The sequence below is a fragment of the Diuraphis noxia genome, unplaced genomic scaffold (assembly GCF_037042655.1).
Source record: "Diuraphis noxia isolate RWA-SAM2 unplaced genomic scaffold, SU_Dnox_SAM2 contig0004, whole genome shotgun sequence".
Lineage (NCBI taxonomy): Eukaryota > Metazoa > Arthropoda > Insecta > Hemiptera > Aphididae > Diuraphis > Diuraphis noxia.
Window position 1 is genome coordinate 64,426,051 of NW_028301714.1, and position 22,200 is coordinate 64,448,250.

At 30.5% G+C, this 22,200-nt stretch overlaps 2 protein-coding genes across 3 annotated transcripts; both read right to left on the reverse strand.

The window, feature by feature from the left end:
* Positions 1-1,219: 1,219 nt before the first annotated feature.
* Baldspot (elongation of very long chain fatty acids protein baldspot) lies at positions 1,220-20,228 on the reverse strand. 2 transcript variants are annotated; one of them, XM_015510653.2, is made up of 2 exons: positions 19,296-20,201; positions 1,220-2,299 (listed from the first exon to the last, which is right to left on the reverse strand). In XM_015510653.2, the coding sequence occupies exons 1-2, from the start codon at positions 19,616-19,618 to the stop codon at positions 1,777-1,779; spliced, it is 846 nt and encodes a 281-aa protein (XP_015366139.1). In that variant the 5' UTR covers positions 19,619-20,201; the 3' UTR covers positions 1,220-1,776. The 2 variants fall into 2 exon arrangements, with proteins under 2 accessions (XP_015366139.1, XP_015366147.1); XM_015510661.2 differs by lacking the exon at positions 1,220-2,299 and adding an exon at positions 8,902-9,964 and having other exon boundaries at positions 19,296-20,228.
* On the reverse strand, positions 2,306-6,577 carry LOC149056347 (zinc finger MYM-type protein 1-like). Its single transcript, XM_089226169.1, has 2 exons — positions 5,899-6,577; positions 2,306-5,768 (listed from the first exon to the last, which is right to left on the reverse strand). Exons 1-2 carry the CDS (start codon positions 6,095-6,097, stop codon positions 3,214-3,216), a joined length of 2,754 nt encoding a protein of 917 aa, XP_089082295.1. The 5' UTR covers positions 6,098-6,577; the 3' UTR covers positions 2,306-3,213.
* Positions 20,229-22,200: the final 1,972 nt, after the last annotated feature.

Here is a 22,200-nt window from a genome sequence, read left to right on the forward strand (position 1 = left end):
ATAAATTAATTTTATTTACCTATATATTTATAAAATATAGAAAAACATAGATGGATAGAAACTAATAAGATATTAGTACATTATTAGACATAGTTTGATCGTGCCTACTATTAATAATATAGGTATGAGGGTAAGTACTATTTTTTTATTTTGTTAAAGGAGTCTTTTGTTATTGTTTTTCTTTCTTTTTTTTGAGAAAAGTGGAGGAATACAACATCTCATTTATATCTACGGCCGTTTTATTAGTATTTTGACAACGCAAGATACAACTCGAGACCATCAGTCCTACAGAGAAAATAATCGTGATTTCATCACCGCAATTATATTTAAATAGATTTAAATACATGAAGGTGCCCTTTGCGAAGGATGTGCAATGCGGTCGATTGAAAAATTCTGTCCGCACAACTTGACATATTTAAAACATCGACGGTACTAATACCAATAGTATTATAAATCGGTTAATCATTGTCTACCAGAATATAGCCACACGAACAATTCGTGGATCCATTATGCGGGAAACTAATGGCTGGATTAAAATTTTGAAGCTCCCATTTTTCTTTGTTTAGGTAATTGTAGTTTTACAAAACATTAAATATAACATATAAACATTTAATATGAGTATTCAATTTGAATTTTTTTTTAGCTTTTGTTGAAATAAAATATTTGTATAATATAGTTTAAATTATTATTGATGTAAAAATATAATTGTCTAACGCTAATATTATGAGTCTACTTGTGTACTGTTAGTTATGAATTTGTTTTTAATTATTCTAAGTTTTAAAGACGCTCTTTTGGTAGAAAAGCTCACACTTAGTGTAGTTAAATAAATCTTTTTCAAATATAATAAGAATTTGTCATAAAACCATCTAAATCTTTTTCATGCATATAAATTTAAATTGTAATGCTGTTTTTTAAGTTTTTTTTCTCTTTTGTTATTGACATAATTAATTAAAATATATATTTTTGTTATTCATAAAAAATTACTGGGTATTTTTTCCGCATAATATTATATACAAAATTAGAGCTCCTAAGAATATCACAATAGACTTATGACCAGGAGACAATGATAACGCTAACTCACTTTCTGGGCTTCTTACTACTACGTGGTTGAGTAGAAATGGCCAGTTGTTGTGAAGGAGGGTCCTGATAATTCTTTAATAGATGTAGGTACAATGGGAAGGAACAAGATAACAAAATGCATTTTAAAGAAAAAGATAAGTTCTTGAAAAATAAAATTTTCTTTTTTATTTGGCTAAGTATTATGTAGGCACACGCACTTCAAACAAAAATGCCTATAAAACAACTTACAACGCCGTTATAATCGATGGCCGTTATATTCGAGATTTTATCTTCGCGAAGGTAAAGTACAAACTAAGTAGAAAATACAAAAAAAAAAATAATATAAATTTATCGTCTAAAAAACGAACGGTTTTCCTAAACAACAAAAGACAGAAAGAAAAAAAGAAAACACAGGATGTAAATAATATAGTAATCGAGCAAGAAAACTTATCAAAATAAAATTAGCACATGTTCGTCTCGTTGATAATAATAATAATAATAATAATAATAAATAATGATCTTCTATCGCAACGTATTAATCTCGTAAATAATAGGTATTTAATAATAATATCAGTGCAAGTGTTTGAAAATCAATGGCCAGCTGCGACGGCACATCACACTGCGGCGGCGCATCACGGCGGCGGCGGCGGTGTTTGCATTAGCAGCAGCCACCGCAGCCGCCGCAGAAGAAGACGTTACCACCGTGGTGTTCCGGGATCAATGTTGCTTGGACGATTTTTTGGACGCGCCGACACGGCTCCCCTTGTTGAGATACGCGTTGTAAAAGAATCGGGCGAACAGCAGCAAGTAACTGAAGTACATGGCCGACGACAGGGTGATGTTGAGCTTGGACACACGGCACGAGTGCGGGCCGCCGGACTTCAGGTAACCGTACGTGGTGTAGTTGATGAAACAGCCGATCAACATCTGCGTCAGCTGACTGGCCGTGATGAACATGGACACTTGCTTGGGCGGCCGGTAGCCCATGGCCCGCGCCGCGTAGTACGTGTACATCATCGAGTGTACCGAGTAGTTCATGACGATGAACCACCGGGCGGACGACGTGAACTCCATGTACGAGAACCACGTATACAGCAGCACGGTGATGTGATGGTACCAGTGCAGGAAGATGAGCGGCTGCTTGCGGAGCACGATGAATATCGTGTCGCCGAGTTCGGGCAACTTGGACAGCACGAACAGCCACGACCAGAACCCGGACACAGGGTCATCCTCGACATAGCTGCAATTGAAAAGGAACAAAAAAAAAAAAACCAAATGATTAGATTGAGAAATGAAGTATTAATGCCAACTGAATGGCAGGTCAACAATTTTATTTTTCCAAAACATCTAAAACTAAATAGAATTAAATATTAAGTTGAGATTCGCCAGCCGTGTGGTTACGCCTGGCGGGGAGGAAGCGCCTTTAAAACACTTTGATAAGAAATTAATGTCAACACCGATTTGGTATTCCCGTTCGGTTCTATACGACGCATTGGTGTATATTTAGACGGTTATATCAGCGATATTTTAATCAGGTGAGTGGGGTCACAGCCTGTTATAACGTTACTCTTAGTTCAATGTTTAGATGGTTAACATTTTGGTGTTCAAGATTTTCATATACAATAATTTATTGTTCAATATTTTGACGTTTGACGTTTGTCAAACCGACCGGTAGTCGATCGAACAAGTGGTAGGTACTAGGTACAGGCGGATATAACCTAAGATACGAATAATGTACAGGCCCAGGGGCGGAGTGGGAAAAAAATTCAGGCCAGGAAAATTAATTTTCTCCAGGCCACTCAAAATTTTCAATTCCTGATTAAAAATTGTATTTTATCTAATTTTGTATGTAAATATATATAGGCAGACAAACAACAAATAGGTAGGTACTAAAATACAATATAACAGTGCATGTATTTTACAGATAAAACTATTAACAAAACTATAAAACCGAAATAAAAATACACAAACCAAAATAATAATAAATCATTATTGTTTTTATACCTATAATATGTTCTAATAAAATTAAAATAAATATATTAACTTACAAAGAATAAACTACTTTAGCTTCAGATATAATTATAATAATTGTTTTACTTATAACATTAACATTAACTTATAACATTACTCATAACATACCTACTTAATCAATGCTTACAATAATAATTTGTTTAATAATTTACTCTTTTCTCCAACAGAGTTTATTATTTCGTCATTGTTAAGTTCGACTAGTGTTTTTTTCTCGATTGCCATTAACATGAAATTTTCTAAGTGTTCGTTGCTCATCGTACTTCTTAATCGGTTTTTTATATACTTCAGTGTTGAAAATGATCTTTCACACGCAACTTGTGTTACGGGTAATGTCAGTAAGAATTGATATGCCAACATCAAAGTTGGATATGTGTTAGAAAATAAACTATATTTAATTAAGGCCTTGTAACAACAAAGAGGACAATTTTGACAACTTCTGCATGGCTTTATTTTACATGAATTTGAATCTTCTTTGTCATCAGAATTTTCACTATCTTCACAATATATCATATTATATTCGTCATTTACTGATTTTTTTAAAAATTCCCATGAGCTAGAAAAATGTAATAATTCTTCACATAAACTGCTTTTAATTTGTTCAACATCATTGTTACATTCAATAAATGGTTTAAGTTTCAAAGATAATGTAGATAATGCACCACTCGGCATTCCATTTTTGAATGATTCAAAATTGTTTGGCGATAATAGAGAAAGATCAAAGTATAATGTATTATTTTTAATAAACCTTGAAGTCATACTTCGTATAATAGCATCAAATACTTTATTATAAACTTCAACTTCAAATTTTTTTGCAGCATTAATTATTGGTTCATCTTCCGTTTCATAAGTAGACATCCTTTTCTTTCTTTGAATACGTTTATTTTCAAACTGATCTTGAATATCACACATTTCTAAATCTTTCTTATTTTTTTCATCTTCAGTATTTTCAATTTCTAAATCAATAATTCGTTGAGCCTTTTCTATAAACTTATCACATGTTATTTTTATATTTTCCATATCTCGTTGGAGTTTTTCTATTTGTTTTAAAGTGCCTTCGACCATTTGTTGACATTTTAATAAATCTAAGCCACTTGTTTGCAAGTATCTTGATAAGGGACCTGTTATAGAAAATATTTTCATAAACATATGTGCAATGAGGATATTTTCATACTTCAATAATGATGACAATAAACAGTTAGCTTTAGATCGAATATCGGGCTTAAAACCTTCATTATTAGATATTTTAGATAGACAAATAATCAACTCTGTATACAAAGCATCGTCAAATTTATCATAAGTACCAAAAATTCTGTTAAGGGCTGTTTGCTTTGCGGTCCATCTCGTTTCTCCGATGATTTGAAGACGTTTATTTCGAATATTATCGTGATGATTATTACTTATTGACTTCCAAATATTCATACGCTGGTATGATTCTTTAAAAAATACGGCACATGAATTAATGATAGAAAAGAACGTTGCTACTTTAACTGGGTTTTTTGTAGCGTCACATATTACCAGGTTTAAAACGTGGCTATAGCACCAAACATGAACTTGTTCGGGCGCTGTTTTGCTAAGCCAAGACGTAAAACCTTTATACATGCCTTGCATATTAGCTGCACCATCTGTAGCATTCCCAATACAACGAGTAATGTTTATGTCTAATGAAAATAATGCAGATTGTAATAACTTCATCATACCTTCCCCTGTAGAATCAGTACAGCACTTAACAGCGACTAATTTTTCATTTATTTCTCCATTTATTACGTACCTTAGTACAATTGAACACTGGTCTATCACCGAGATATCCTGGGTAGTATCAATCAAAACAGAAAACATATCTGATTGTTTTATTTGATTTGAAATAGTAGACTTTATTAATGAAGAGATTGATGTAACTACATTATCTATTGAATAGTGACTTAAAAGAGTAACAAAACTTCCACGCCCTTGAGATCCATGTTTATGCATTTTTTCGCTCGTATTTATAATTTTATTCAAATGTTCATTTAAAACAGCGTCATATTTACTTAATAATATAATCATTTCAAGGAAATTGCCATGATCTAAGATAGGGTCATTGAGTAAATAAGCAGCTTCATTATTTTTACCTCGTATACTTAAACCACGTTTTCCAATAACCTTGATAACTTCAATAATTCTCTCAAGTACTGCCCTATTTTTCTTAACTTCTTCTCTTTGTATTCTTTTTTGGTCAACTAATAATAAATTTTCAATATTTTTTTGTTGAACATGCATAAAATAAGCTTCAGAGCATTGCATATGACATTTACTTGCCTCGTGTTCTGAAATACGCTGGTAAACATGTTTCCAGTCACTCATACCATTAGTAAATGCATTACTGTCAGTCGAAAAAGCCAAACAAACGGAACAAAATATTTGTTTTGAATGCTCATTGTATGTACACCAATTCCTATTTAATTTGTTGTTACGAAAAAATACCTTTTTACTCGAAAATGGTAAAATTGAATCATCAGACGGTTGTACCGGATGAATTTGAAAAAAGTACTTTAAATTATGAGAATTTGGTTTCTTAAATTTGTTTAATTCTACGTTTTTTTCTGGATTGATAACCGGAGTGTCATGTTGAAGTTGCATTAGAGCAGAACTACTATTTTCGGAATTTAATATTTTTTCATCGTTAGTAAACTCGTTAATATCTGTTAAATAAAAAAAAGGGTGGTCAAGGGGTAAACTTTTTACTTTTTTTGTTATAACTTAAAATTTATTAAATAATTTATAACTTATATGGTACCTATATAAAAAAATAATTTTATTTGATAAGCTTACCTTGGGAAGTATGATCCGTTTCAAATGATAAATCATTATGATCAGAGATATTTTCCGAATCCGTTGAAAGTGTAACTGGATTTCTTTTACCAAAATATGAATCTAATCTCATACATTGTTTTCCACTTAACATCAATAACTTTTTACTTTTTTCCCTCTCTCTTTCAGCGCCACCTTTTCTTTTCTTATTATCGCTCATTTTGATGAGAAATATTTTAGGTTGAAATGAATATAATATTTAAAAACAAAACTTTTTAATACGTATGAAATATAAATGTAGTTACCACTCGCAACGTATTTTATCTAATGACAAAATAACGAAAAAATATAGTAATGTACATTTGATTCGATAGTATAGCGAGGCGATAAACCGATAAGATATTGTCGTAGACCACAGATATAATATAATATAGACATAATACTCCGTGTCGAAGACATAGAAGGCTACAGCGAAAGTTATAAAAATAGATAGTGTGAACTGAACTGAAGTGGGTATATACGTGCGTATATTAGATACGGTATACTTATAATTAAATTTGATTTCGTCTTCGTATATATATAGATAAATAAATTTTTTCATTACTCTACATTATTATTATCTATACTTTAGGTAAACGGGCCATTTGGCTTCCAGGCCACCGGGATTTTTCCCGGTATCCCGGTGGGCCACTCCGCCCCTGTGTACAGCTTCAAAATTGTAAGTGACATCGGAACAATAAATGGTGAAAACTGAAAACATCTCCGTTTTCCCCAATTTTTGTCTGTCTATATTAATATGATCAAAATGATTTTCTGATGAGTCTTTACTCTTTTAATAGCTACTATGGTATGAATAATTTTTGCTTAAGTTTTTAGTATAAAACATATTACGTAACAGGTAGTTTGATTTATTTATTTAGTTTCACAAATTTAAAACAATTTTTTCGTATTTATAAATAAATAAATTAATAAATATAGAAAAGTGTACAAGACTGTTCAATGCTAGAACTGTACGTAGGTAATATAAAATAGTAATCAACGGCTGTTAAATATAATCGATGCATAACCAATGTCGAATATCACATTACTACAGTCACAGTTGTATTATAATAAAAAGTACAACAACCTCTTAATTTGAAACTTGGTTTGAAAATTTGGCTTGGGTTCAACTATCCTCAAAAATAAAACCTCAAAATCAAAACAAATTACTTCTTGGACTAACTACTTAACTCTACTCAACTAAATCTTCCTTCTAACGAAGGACTAGAAATCCAAACCACAATTTTAGAAACCAATCCTCCGACACCGGAAATGCATCTAACGTCGATATGACCGATGAGGCGGCGCTAGCGTTATACGACGCGTCACTGTCATTATATTCGCTACGGTTCTGAACGACAGTAATACAAATTATATAGGCACCTACTGTCCAACTGAATAATGATTACTTTTACTACCACAGTACGCGTTTTTTTTTTTGCACACAAACTAGACACACAGATTACTATGTAATATGACGTTAGGTTTTACCTTAGGTAATAAACTATTATTATTATATTATTTATTTATACGGATTGTGCGGTTAAGGATAAATATAAGCCACCAAACCATAACAACGATGTTTTTACCCTTAAACTTGTTAAGGAAATACGTATACTTGATGTATATTTTATAAAGACGTACGCTTTGTGTATTGCTACAACAATAATTACAGAACATTACAACCTTAACGTTTAAATAGCTAAATTATGTGTAATTATGTGTATCAATGATCACGCATGTGCTGCGTAAGCACAACAGTAAACACTCTTTCTCAATGTACCTACACATCTACACGCGGACAAAAAAACGTCTCTATCACTATTTCACTAACCGAAATTGTATTAAAAACATTCAGTATAACATGTTTAGAATGTTTAGATAACAAATCTAATTATAAATACACGCTCGGGCGTTAGAAATAATATTATTCGACCAGTGTAATTAAACGTAATAACGTCATGCAACTTGTAAGGTAAACTTGGGTAGTTTGCATTCGCTCAAAACTCAATCGTCAGACCACATTCTCTTCGATGATGCGCAGTCGATTTCGAAACCGTAGACACACTCCCGGGGACGTTGTTCCAGGGTCACATATGTAATTTCCGCCAATAGCAAACGGAACGAGTTTATATTTTACAACAAATAAGCATACTTGTTTCAAAAACTGGAATTTTCTTATACGTTTGTTCTTAAAAACGAACGAGAACTTAACCTACAGCCCACACTTGTTTAATGAAGTTGATTTAGCGTAGGAACTAGGAAATCTTGTTTGTTATTATTCGTTACGATCGACGGAATATATCGGAAATATTTTATCAACAAAATATTATTCAAACTGTTTCGAAAAAAAAAATATCGACAGTACAAACTATATAGACGAACGCGATTTTTTGGATTTTGTTACTACGAATCCATAATATACCTAAAAGAAAATATGCAAATCGATGACTGCTAAACACTCACACAGCCGTATCACAAACCTGAAAAATGTATTAAGTCATTAATTATGACCACAAAATATATGCTTCTTTAAACTAATACATTTAATTCCCCAATGTACTTAAATTATCATCGAAATAAACAGTATCGAGTTATTTAATAAAAGTAATATAAATAGATAAAATAAAACAGCAGTATTTAATATTTTACCACCTAAAATGAGCCAATTCACGTTGTGGGTCATTGGTATTTACATCTATGACAATATATTATATTAACTATACCTACCTATATTAAACATACATTAGTAATGTACGAATGAAATTATGACCTAATGATACACAGTTATATCTTATATGCTATGTTAAGTGCGTATAGAGCCTGATGTTCACTGTTCAAACTGACTTCTTGACGACTAGAAAGTAGTAACCTATAATATATTATAATGGTTATAACTTATAAGTTATAACTCTACTAATTTTGTAAAATTAATAACATTAACAAATAATAGAAACCAAAATGTTTGTTAAAGAGAATTGCGACTTATTAGAGTAAGAAATCATATATTTACAACAAATATAATAAACAAAAGATAGTCAATTTAGTACAATTTTAAGACTAAAACAAAAAAATTTAAAATATATGGCAAATACAACATTTTTTTTAGACTAAATTGTATGGTTTATACCCCATGACCATCTACCAACAATGCTGTTCATTTGGCGACTAAACTTTTTGTCATGTAATCAATGTACAAACTATAAATAAATCAATAATTAAAATTGGTAAAAGTCAAATTTGTTTAAAAATCAAAACAAATCTAAGGAAAAATAATACGTTCACCTAAATGTGACATAAAAAAAAGAAATATACATTTCAAAAATAATACAATTAATTATTCAATCATGCTTCGATAAAAAAAAATCAATAATTATGTTAAATAATATCTAAATAATGAATATAATAATACCAAAATGAAAAATAAGTTTGATCTGTAAATAAATGTGTCACAGCTAGAGCAAATTGATCTCATGAGTAATATTAAATAATAGCACTTCGTAAGCCAATAGGTATCATAACACATGTCGTGCGTGATCACTGATGTTTGGTCTTGAGCGATTTTTTTGATTTGCTGAAGTACGCGTTGTAGAAAAACCTGGCGAACAACAACAGGTAACTAAAGTACATCAGGGACGACGCTGTGACATTGATCTGGGATACCCGGCAAGATTGCTGGCCACCGGCTTTCAAGTAACCAAACGTGGTGTAATTGATGAAACAGCCGACCAACATTTGCACCAGCTGACTGGCTGTGATGAACATAGACACGTATGTGGGCATCCGGTAACCCATGGCGCTGGCCGCGTAGTAAGAGTACATCATGGAGTGCACCGAGTAGTTCATGGTAATGAACCAGCGGGCGGACGACGTAAACTCCGAGTACGAGAACCACGAGTACAGCAGCACGGTCATGTGATGGTACCAGTGCAGGAAGATGAGAGGTTTCTTGCGGAGCACAACGAATATGGTATCACACAATTCGGGCAGCTTGGACAAGACGAACACCCACGACCAGAACCCGGACACCTTGTCATCTGTGAGATAGCTACAAATGGAACAGAAAATCTAGACAAATAGTGTACGTACTGAGGCCGACCACCACCTTCGGATGAATCAATAAAATAGGCTGAAAAGAATCTTATGACAAACACCCATGATAACAATGCACAACAGTATTTTTATGGTTATTATTGCTTTGTGACAAACCGTCGTGCATCATCGGAACAAAGACGCAGACAGTGGAGTGTGTGGAGGATGTAAAGGAAAATGATCTTTTTACAAACACTGGTTTGGCATATTTGAATTTAAAAGAAAACAAAAAGTAGTAGACTTGAGAATCGCCATTATTGACATAGATTTTACTTAGGTTTAGTTTACTGAGTATCGAAAAAAACTGGAAATTTAATAAAATTATTTACAATAATACAATTCCTTCATAACAGATCAAGATAAAGCAACAACACGTTTCACATAATGGCGTACTTATATAACTATAATTAGATAACACTTCAACGGTTTTTGAAAAAAAAATGTTTAACTTATATTTTGTTACTATCTAATTATTATTACTTCAGTTGTTCTTATTGTTCTTTTTTGAAACAGATTAAACAACAAATTGGAAAAACAAAAATAAAACTTATATTTTGAAACATTTTGTAATTATAATTTTTCGTTAGAGGTTGTAAGAATATTTCATATCGTATTGATACAATAAATTAATTAATGGTCGAAATAATACCACACCACATCTTTAATATCTATTAAAATAAATATTTGGTTAAAAAATGAGTCTTTAGAAATTTTTCTGAATTAAATAGTAAAAGGTACCCTATATCAAATTTAGGTGGGGAGATTATGAATAACCAATTTAGTAATACTAATATTGGGGATATTCCGAGTGCTTTCGTTTTTAAATTTATCTTTTTCATAGTTCGAGTGCGTCCGCAGTCTTTCAACAAATTATATTGGATGACTCGAGTGCGTCCTCAGTCCACAGATATCAGAGACACTTATTTAAGGTAAAATTATTCTATAAATAATCTACAACTATACGTAATTCGTTAAAAAGAATAAACTAATTAAATATTATTAGATATACTAAAAAGTAAACAAATAACATTTTTCTTAAATAGATAAAAAAAACCATTTAAAACAATTAGTACGCTCATCCAAATTCAAGGGTGAAAGCTAAAATAAAAAATACTATCATTAATAAGATTCACAAAATATTTTTGGGGTGTAAGCCAGTTCACCTTGGTGCCCCTGAATAACTAAATGAACTGGGATGCATTAAGGCTGCGTGTCAAAAATATGACCTTATTATGGACGCACTCTCAACATTAAAAAAAGGTAATCGGTAAACTCCCAAAATATTATGATTACTTTAAGAACATTAGGATACCAAATTTAAATTGATCCAATATTTTTTTCGCATGGTGAGAAAAGCGTTTAAGTTTAGTACCCAATTGGAAGGCGTTGCTATATTAGATAAAGAACATTTTTTAAATAATTAATTGTATATAATACCATGTTAGTAATAAGAGTGTCGTTGTAAGAAAAACCATGTGAAATTTTAATAGATTAATAAATTTTAATAATATGTTCAAAATTGTACAGCGACCTCACTGTACATAAATTGTACAAAATAAATCATCAGAGTTTTATTGATTTTAAGAAGAGTGTCGTCTTGACCATACTACTATTTTCGCATTGCTCTATACTTGATTTAAAAACAAAAACATGTAATGCTGTGAGTCTCAAAGGTAATTTTGTTATATATATACGCGAAGAGTTCGAAAGATACAGAACAGGCTGCAGTGGTTATTATGATGTTAGGTACTTACTAATTAGTAATTATTAACTACGTGGTGTTGTGATCTGTCACGTTTTAACCGTTTGAACTAACTGACAGAATAAGAACATTTTTCTTCACCCTTAACTTTCCAAACTACCTGATATCGACATTAAATCTATTTTAATACACACGGATTACGGAATATTCAACGGTTTAACTCAATTAATGATAAATTGCATTTTATCTGTACGAAGTTAATGAAACTATAATTAGTTAGGTATTATTTTTAACAACATAGTATATAATATAAAGACCAAAGTTCTATGACAAACGAGAATATATAATGTTAAGCAAATTGTGAAAACAAACTTTAAAAAAAATATATTGATGACTAACTAATGACCTGAGTGATGATTATAGCATTGATAGATAGTATAATACTGAATAGTGTTTATAAGCTTATGATTAAAGACTTTAGTTTTCTTTGAGCCGAAACTGTGTCATGTGCGTAACCATTTACAATATTAAAATACAAAATTTGATTTCTGATGTTCTAAATACAATACATTACAATAAACGATGAATGATTTTCAGAATGATTCATATGTAAAATATACAAATTAATTTGTATCTTTTACAGCGTTATATAATTATTTATCTCTCATATTCACAATTAAAAAAACGTTTGAGTAAAACGAGCGCTGCTGCAGTTCGACGTTCAACGTACGTTATTTTAATTTTATGAACCCACGCGTTATCAACTCAACATTTTTAATTATTTTTTTTATTCGATAAATTGACAAATTACCCGTGTAAGTCCCTCCATAATCCTCATATAAGGGGAGACTTAGAGATATTGGCACCTCGCATTTTAAAATTAGTACCCTCAAATGTTAGTGTTTATAAAAACTTATATTTACAAAAAACAACTAAGATGAGAAAATTCATAGCTTAAGCACCCCTTAATTTTTTTTATTGAAATTGCGCCTATGATGTACTTTCGCAATTAAAATAGACATTTGGCTATAACTTTTATTATAGTTTGCAGCTAAATGTACTACTTTTGTTCTGTCTTTTATTGCGTAATAATGACTTATCTAAAGTAACTTTAAATTTTACAATATATTATAAGCTGTATACCTAATCTATACATTTAGTTAATACTAAAGGTAATATTAAATTGATCTCGAAAAAAATTTATTCGATTCCTTATAGGTTTCATAAAAAATGAAATAAAAATAATAAATGAGTCATTTATTCACATTCGTAGAATTTCGATTGATGTATTTTTCAAACTCAAAGATAAGAATTTTAAAATAATCGAATGCTACTCAATTAAACGATACGTTTTATTCAACTGGCCAACTATTGAGTTGAATAGTGAAGTGACTTCAAATAATTTGGTTATGAAACCTAATTACCACCTAATTAATATCATAATTCATAATAAGTAAATAAAAGACGCATTTTATATATCATTTTTGCAGTAGGCTTATTATGTATTATATTGTATATTATAAGACGTTATAGTAAAACGTAAGTGAGTCAAAATATAAATATAATTATTATTATGAAAGAAATTCTTCCGCAAAATGTAATAGGTACCACACAAAAAAAACATAAACACACATTTTTATTTGTCAACAATTAGTAGAAACAGGAAACCACAAAAATATTAAAACATTTATAACGTATCTGCTGATGTGAGCATTCGAATTCATCAAGAAAATTTCTATATTATTAATTTTTACTATCCAAGGATGCAACACTTGTTGGTAATATTAAAAATTCAATTTCGTAATCTATCAAGAAAAAGCTCGAATACAAAATAATTCATCTTATTAAACTTGATAGATACCCACGTAAAATAAAAATTTGTTAGTAATATTTGAAAATTCATTTGGTTAACGCCTAATACCGACGCCCAATGGATAATCTATTTTAAAAACTAACCTTACTAATTTAAACTATTTATTTTGAATCTATCAGCACCATTACAATTAACTATAATTATGTATTTACATAATTAAAAAACAATTTAAAAGTAAAATATATTGTGTGCTAATTAAGTTATACTATAAAAATGTTTTCTTCGAAATAATTAATTATATTTACTTAAAAATAAATGCAATAAACATATAATTAAATAATAATTTTGTATGCGAATTACTTGCCTACTGTATTAATTTAATTTTAGACAATTTTGAAGGTGCTAATAGACACACTAAAATTTAGATGCATAGATTAAGCTTACGATTTATTTTCATCGGGCCCAAGGTCGATCTAAAATTGTTATAGGCACTGATTCTGAGTTAGTAAAAGATAGATTATAATAATTGGCTAGCATAATATTGTAAGCATAAGTATAAAAAAAAGTAATAGGTTAAGTAATTACCTAAGATGACAAAATTAATATGCAACAAAGAATGGCACATTATAATACAATAGAACTCAAAATAAAGAACCCCGTAAAAAAAAATTTTGTCTAATCTCGAAGTTATATAAAATATACAGGGTGTTCCGTGAGGATTTAGTGATTAACCCATTGCGATATATCCCGAAATAATGGTGATATCAAAATTCTGGTTTTGTAATAAGACTCACAGGGATAAGACTTACAATTATTTTATATTTTAATGTTTTGGTAAAAAATATGTTTTATTTAATTATTTCCAAAAAAATTAAAGATGACCATTTTGTAGAGTTTATTTTTCTGAAAATATTGACGTTTCAAAATTTTATTTTCATTAATTTCCTGATTTTTAATATTTTTTTTTAGTTTCGAGAAAAATTGTGAATTATTTAACACCGTAATATTATCAAACATGTAACCCGCCGCGACGTTATAAATTTATTATCATATTTTATTTCTTCACAACTAGAAAAAATATCAAAAATCAAGAAATTAATGAAAATAAAATTTTGAAACGTCAATATTTTCAGAATAATAAACCATACAAAATGGGTATCTTTAATTTTTTTGGAAATAATTAAATAAAAAACATATTTTTAAAATTTTTTACAAAAACATTAAAATTAAAAAATTAATAATTGTAGTTCTTATCCCTGTGAATCTTATCATAAAACCAGAATTTTGATATCTCCATTATTTCATGAGATATCGCAATGGGTAAATTCTCGCGGGACATCCTGTATATATTATATATATTTCATATGAATCTCGTAGTTATCACATCGAACTAGTGGGAATGGAAATAGAAGTATTAAAAATTATCAATTGTAGATATATATGTATATATTATTAATTATTATTCATAAATATTGAAGGTAATAAATTAGAATTTAATCGGACTTTTTTATATACCTATACAATTCAGAACATATAGAATTAGACAATTAGGTAAAAATACTTATTTTTAAACCGGAGAATGGGGGAGGCCTTCATTAGCGTTACTTCTCTAGAGTTTTAATACATTATGCGAAAACTCTATATACTTTTCAAATATATATCTAGTAACAGTAGTAACAATATAAAAATAAGTATGATAAATATTGAATATTGATGATAGGCACGTGATAACTATAACACAATACAGCTGAAGAATACAATACTAAAATGTTTAATTGCTTTCGTATTACAAAATATTTTTCGTTGTTAATACAATTTTTTTCATTTAAATTATCCTATTCGGAAATTTAGAAAAATAATATTGAGTACACCAAACAACTAATAATTGCTTGACTAAAATGTATTTGACTTCTTGAAAGTATTCTTTTTAGTATTTTAATTACTACAATTATGTTGGCGTATTTTATGAGTCAAGATAAACCAATTTGTACCATAATATTTTTAAGTATAAAATTCGAGTAAAAAGCCAATATAATTAGTTCACGGTGATTTTTATTCATTAGTTAATATTCATTAACCTAATGTAAAATATCTATGGAAATACATTTGAATATTAATTTTAATTGCATTTAAATTACATGAATAGCGATGATGATCGTCGCATGTTTAGGCACGTCTTATATTAATATGTATTAATAGAATCATGCCTACGGTAGGCTATTTTAGCAAGGTATGATAAACGCTACTTAAAAGATTGCCCTATATTTCATTATATTCGTGTTATGAATAGATTCAAAAAGCACCGTAAAAACTAATAAGAAAACGAAATAAATAATTTATATTGCATTATTAGATAATGCGAAAATGATATACAAAAGATAATGAAAATATTAGAATGTAGTTAGTGTTCGTCTAAGAATATAAAAATGTGAATATTAATAGATAAATTTAAAGCTACCAAAGTTACAATTAAATAATAACATGGTCATAACAACATTGCGTTAATATGATATAAATAAAACAAAAATATAATACAAGTAGGTAAGAACTAGAAATTAAAATCTTGTTAATATAGAACTTGCGTTAGTCCAAGGAGGTACAATAATAAAACTAGTACATTACTAGTATTTATTACCAGCTGCATACTTATTGGTTATTCTAATAACTTATTAGTAATAACAAGTTACTAACATCGTTATTCACTATACCAAATTTCAATGACATGAATGACGTCGACATCACAATTATTATTGGTTTTATTGATATCTAATCACATAATTTTTACTCGCATATTATACGCAACAAAGTCTCACTTTAAATATTTTATAGTTAAAATAAATAAAAAATATTACATAATGTAACATGCTTAATGTAGTTGCTACAAAATTATTGTGGAATTTGTCTTAATTACCTATTTAGGGGCTAGGGGCTAGTACTCAGGTTTTTATAGATAATACCACACCAACATTATCTGTCACTGAAGTTCGGTACGTCATGGTAAAAATGAATTTACAGAAATCGGTAATTAACTATTTAATTGTTGAAAAGCAATTAAAGATTCTCACTAGAATGACATTTTTATATTAATAATTCATTTTTTAACGCCATTCATTATAGGCGAGTAAAATTCAGAAAAAAAGTACAAGAATCAAAACATTACCAAACAATGCATTTTATGGTAATAATAATTATTATTATAAGAATTAATCAATATAACCAAATATTAACTCAATTACTGAAAACCGTTTTGAAACATAAAAAATATTTAAAAAAAATTCATTCGTAGTCAATGTTAATCAATTATAATTCAAAAACTTAAAACCTAGAAATATTATTCAACTTACTTCATATATTATTTAAACTTTTATCATTTCTTTGAAATCAATAAATTGTATACTACCTACCGACCTATCTACTCTACTACATATTGCCTATACATTTTAGGAATATAATGTATCAAAATTATAATTTTTATTAAGTATTATTACAAATCTATTAAGAAAATCCATTTATTCAAATATTAATTATACTAATTTAGATACCTATAGGTGAGTAAAATGTTATAGTTTAAGAAATTTTAATAAGTAACATATTAAGTTTAAAAAAGGCCATTAAGAAAAATCAGATAATAGCTAATTGTAATTTACATTTATTTTTAACGGAATATTAATGCAGGTGGATTAAAATAATTTGTTTAAATTGTTAGAAGTATTACTCAAACCAATTAATTGTAAGTATAGTAATATTTTACATAAACTAACCCATACATCATAAATATTTAAGAATTACATATACTGTTAATCAAACACTCATTTATTGCATTGTAAATAGGTAATATTGTAATATAAAATTTAATTAAATTCACAAAATAGATATAAAAATCCTTTTCCTATGTCTTATTCTTGTTATTGCCCAGTATATTGTCTAAGATTAAAGATCAAAGATCAAACTGATTAGTAGAGATCAATAATAAGTAATAATACTGGTATACTACTAATAGGTACAGTAATACCTACAAATAATTTATTACAGCTAAAAAAATGCACTTCAGACCTTAATTTGGCAGTAAATATGATCTAATTATATATAGATTAAATAGTAATTACCTAATTATTTTATCGAAAAGAATAGTTGATGACGTCAAACTTTTTTTTTTAATTAGAGTATTTCTACTCTATTTTGTTTTATAATTTTATTATATTTTATTATTCACGTAGGTAACTGCTAAACAATTAAATTATTCATGAATAATCCATAAAATCTATCATAGGTACAATTCAAAGATTTATTAAACTTAACATATTATACATTGAATTAAATAAGTATATGAAAATTATTCTATTTTTTTTATTCATAAAGATAAATTATTTTAATATTATAGAATACCTTTTTATCTAGATATGTTATGTATTTCTTTATATGTCTGTTAAATGTAGTACATTTAATGTACCTCATAGAGATTAATAAATTTCAAAGAAAAAATTGGTTAGGATATAACTGAATTTATTGTAGACTAACTAAGTACCTGTTAAATAGTAAAATGATTTTAAAGGTGAACTATTAAACAGTATTCCAAGGATATAAGTATAAAAATAATGTTTAACTACTTGATTCGAATATTAAATATTTCCTGTGAATTAATATAAGCATAAAATTAGGCATCAGGATCTAATATGAATGGCATTCATGTCCAAATGAAATTAAACGTAAATGACAATTTTCTGAAATAATTATTTACTTTCCATAAGTAATATTACATTAGTAGCACAATAACAAAACAAAAAATGGATGAGTAGGTAGGTACAAGTTAGTTTTTTTTTTTTATAATCATCAAATAATATAGGTAATTACCTAATTAGGTTAATCTGAAGAATGAATAATATCATAAAAATAATAATTATTATTTAGAACTTGGTTATGATATAATATATCTACTTATAATTGATAATTAGAGCAAATTTAGATTAATACCTATATAGATTTGTATAGGTTTATTCAATGGTCTGTATTGAATAAACTAAATACTATGATGAATACAAACCACAATAATTAAAAGTACTTAATATAAAGTGTATGAAAAAAGATATTTATTTACAAAGGTATTAAAAAGATAAACACCGCCTGCTACTGTGTTAAAATATTCTCAAAAAAGTAAACAAACATATTATACTACTTTGAACCTCAACATTCATCATATAACTACTCATCATAAGCATTTATATACAAATTTAAATGACAATAAATGCCAGTGAACAATACAATTCCTGATGTTCACCGTGTCCAAAACAACGGCGTGGTAAGGAACTCAAGCTCGATAAAACATAACGGCCAACACGCTGATAAAGTGAAACCACAAACCCAAACACTTGCAGCTTTGGTCCGAATGAACCAACGGGGAGCGAGAAAGCACAATATTGAAGCATTTCTGTACAGTGATACTATTGAATTATAATATTATTTAAAAGGCGAGTAATTATTATTGAAGTAGGCCGAGGGAGACCGGCGGCGTGTTATCAGTGAACCGAAAAACGCGATCATTCGCGCGCGCGTCGTATTATCTATGACTGGCGAAGCGGGAGGGCGCCTGAAAACCCCGAGAAGGACCCCACGTCGCAGCGAAGACGTTTAACCCGTGTTTAATAGTTAATCACAAATCACTGCCAGAGAATTAAATATCACTAATACTACTACTTTGGTGAGTAATCACAATGCGGCGGTGAAGAAAAAAATAACAACACACACCATAAAGCACGTGGGCGGATTGTCGCTTACCTGGTGACGCACACCGAATGGTGCAGTCCGTATTTGTTGAGCACCCGGAACAGTTCGGGCGCCGTACGGGCGAAACCGACCAGGCTGAACGTGGCCAGCATCACGTTCCACAGCACCAACAGCCCTTTGAGACGGAAGCCGGCTCGGTCGCGCATCATCCTCCGGAGCCCGAACACCAGCATGGCGTATATGGTACAGTAGTAGAACCCGTTGGTCCAGTTCTCGGTCATCCACTGCCGCGTCCATTCGTAGTGGAAGTTCTCCTCGAAGTCGAACACGTACGAGTAGTTGGACGGTTCAGGGTACATCACAAGGCGGACCATGGCTACGTATTCTGTGTGACGGTGGGTCCCGCGTGAAATGCCGACGTACAATAAGTAGGTAGATTGAACGTCGTGTCGAGTGGTATTTTATTTGTCACAGTGTTTGGCGGTGGGAAAATAATACCGGCGTAACGTGAGATACGACGACTGGCAGCGCGCAACAACGGGGCCACGGGCGAGTGAATCGGCTCTGTTGGAACGTAACCGGCGACCGAGTTAAAAAAAAAAACGAAACGCGTAAACACGCCGTATTATATCAAAATAACACTATCAACAGTTAAATATGTAATAACAATAATTGATATTGTGTTATTGTGATATGCACGAGAGCCGAATTATTGCGTTTTAACGTGTCCGCCGCGAGCCGCGTGTTTGCGTGTGTGTGTGCGTCTGAGGCGACTGACGAACCGACTTGCTATCGGTTGAGCCTGTGAACGGAAAGTGTACTTCTGCGGTTCTGCCCGACTTGGACGTGATCGTGAAAAAACGTAAGCGAAACGCGCGTGCGTGTGTGCAGCACAGAGACGGCGGCGGCGGCGGCGGCGGCCTGTGCCCGGCGGCACGTTACACCGCGAACCTCGCGACGCGTACGATCCGGTCGGCCGTCGTTAGCGGCGTCGGTACGTCACATGGATCGCCGCGGCGCCGCTGGAACGTGGTGACGTCGTAGCCGACTTTTTGCCGGCCACGGTGAAGGGAAGGGGCCACAGCCAGTGCGACAAACATGACGCGCGCACTCGCACGCACAGTGCGTTTACCTGCAGGGAATATTATTTTACTCGTGTACGAGTGACACGTGTTACGCCGCCGCTACACATGGACCGGTCAAAAGTTCACAACAAAAAACCGCGGACTGTTTCGCTATAAAGAAAAAAATTTGTACAGACCGGAAGGCGGAAACCCAAAACCAGTTGTAGGACGGTGTCCGGTGGTCTTGACATTATCAAGTTGTTATTTGATACATAATTCGAATCGACATACCATAATATCGTGAACTCGCGAATGTATTACAGTATAATTGTACAATATGTTTTAGACTTTTAGTCGACACGACCATATCTCACTATAGATTATAGAGATTGGCCATTATTAAATTAATTATAGCTCAACTAATTATAATAAATTGTTCCTCGTTTGCCTAGTAAAAAATGTATGTTATTCGTGCCTATTATTATTATAATTATTAAATTTATATAATTTGCTCATATAAAATATATAGAAATATTGTAAAAAGCCAACATACGAAAATATTCTTAACTTACAAGTATTATAATAGGGACTATTCACATTCACTCTAATACTAAAGCAAACGACAAATTATACTAGGTTGGTTCTAATAGTAGATACTCCTTTTTTCGTAATTTCATTTAACAAGTCTAAGGGTTCATTGATTAATTATGTTATTAAACGTTTTTATAATTTATTTTCGTACCTATACAAATAGAAACTACCTATATTGTAAAAAATACAATGTTATACTTACGTTTTCCAATCACATGAACACATATTAAAATGCTCGCTACTTATCATCTAAACGGCTATACTTAATATACTTATTGAAGGTCAAGAAGAACTTAAAGTGTTATTCGGTTTACGAAATTCCAACCACCCCCACGTCAAAACCTGGAACGACTGGAACCTTACTCAGGTATAATACCTATCTACTTATTGTCTTATTACAACACAATGAGTACTTAAATATTATACGCTCCAATAGTATATTATAGGTATGTCCGATACCCGATATTAACATGTATCCATTGTCCTACGTCAATATTTAATTAATTGTAAGTATTTATAAGTTTATAACCATAAATTATATGGTCCCATAAGGACCATAAGGTTGTCGTATAAAAATTGAATTACTATTTTTTTTTAGACTCTCCGTCTATGACGAAATATATGTTATATGGGCCATATAACGCATTGCCTATGGAACTGTGTCCAGAAACCTATGAACATTTTTATAGGCCTACAAAATATGTGGCTACAATTTTTTTTTTTTTTATTATTGTTATTATCATAAAGTTAATATACAATCTGTACTCGTTAGCATAAAATCTAAAATATTATGTGTATAAGAATTTTCAAGCAAAAATTATATTACGATAAAATGTCGCTGCCATGTATACGAAAAAAATTACTGTTTGCAGCATTTTATGAAATATTTCTGAACATAGTATATTAATATATTATATAATATTATCCTACCAATTTAATTAAGAGGACGTGATATACCTGCATGTTTTGTCTCCATCTTACAAGTTTTACATCTTAAAATACACATCATAATTCACTTTAAAATTAAAATATGATAAAAACCCTACGATATTGTTTAGATAATAATCTTACATTTTAATTTTATTAAAAGTCAATTCACTTTAAGTTTTAAATTAACAGAGCTACACGTGTTCTGCTGAGCGAAAAATTTGCAGTTATGCACTTGTAAGACGGAGACGACACAAGCGGGTATCACGTCCTCTTAAAATCATATAGATTATAATATTGTAATTCTATACAATTTCGCATTGTGAGCAAAATTGATGTGTTCGGAGAAGTTAATTGCTAATTTTTTATGTACT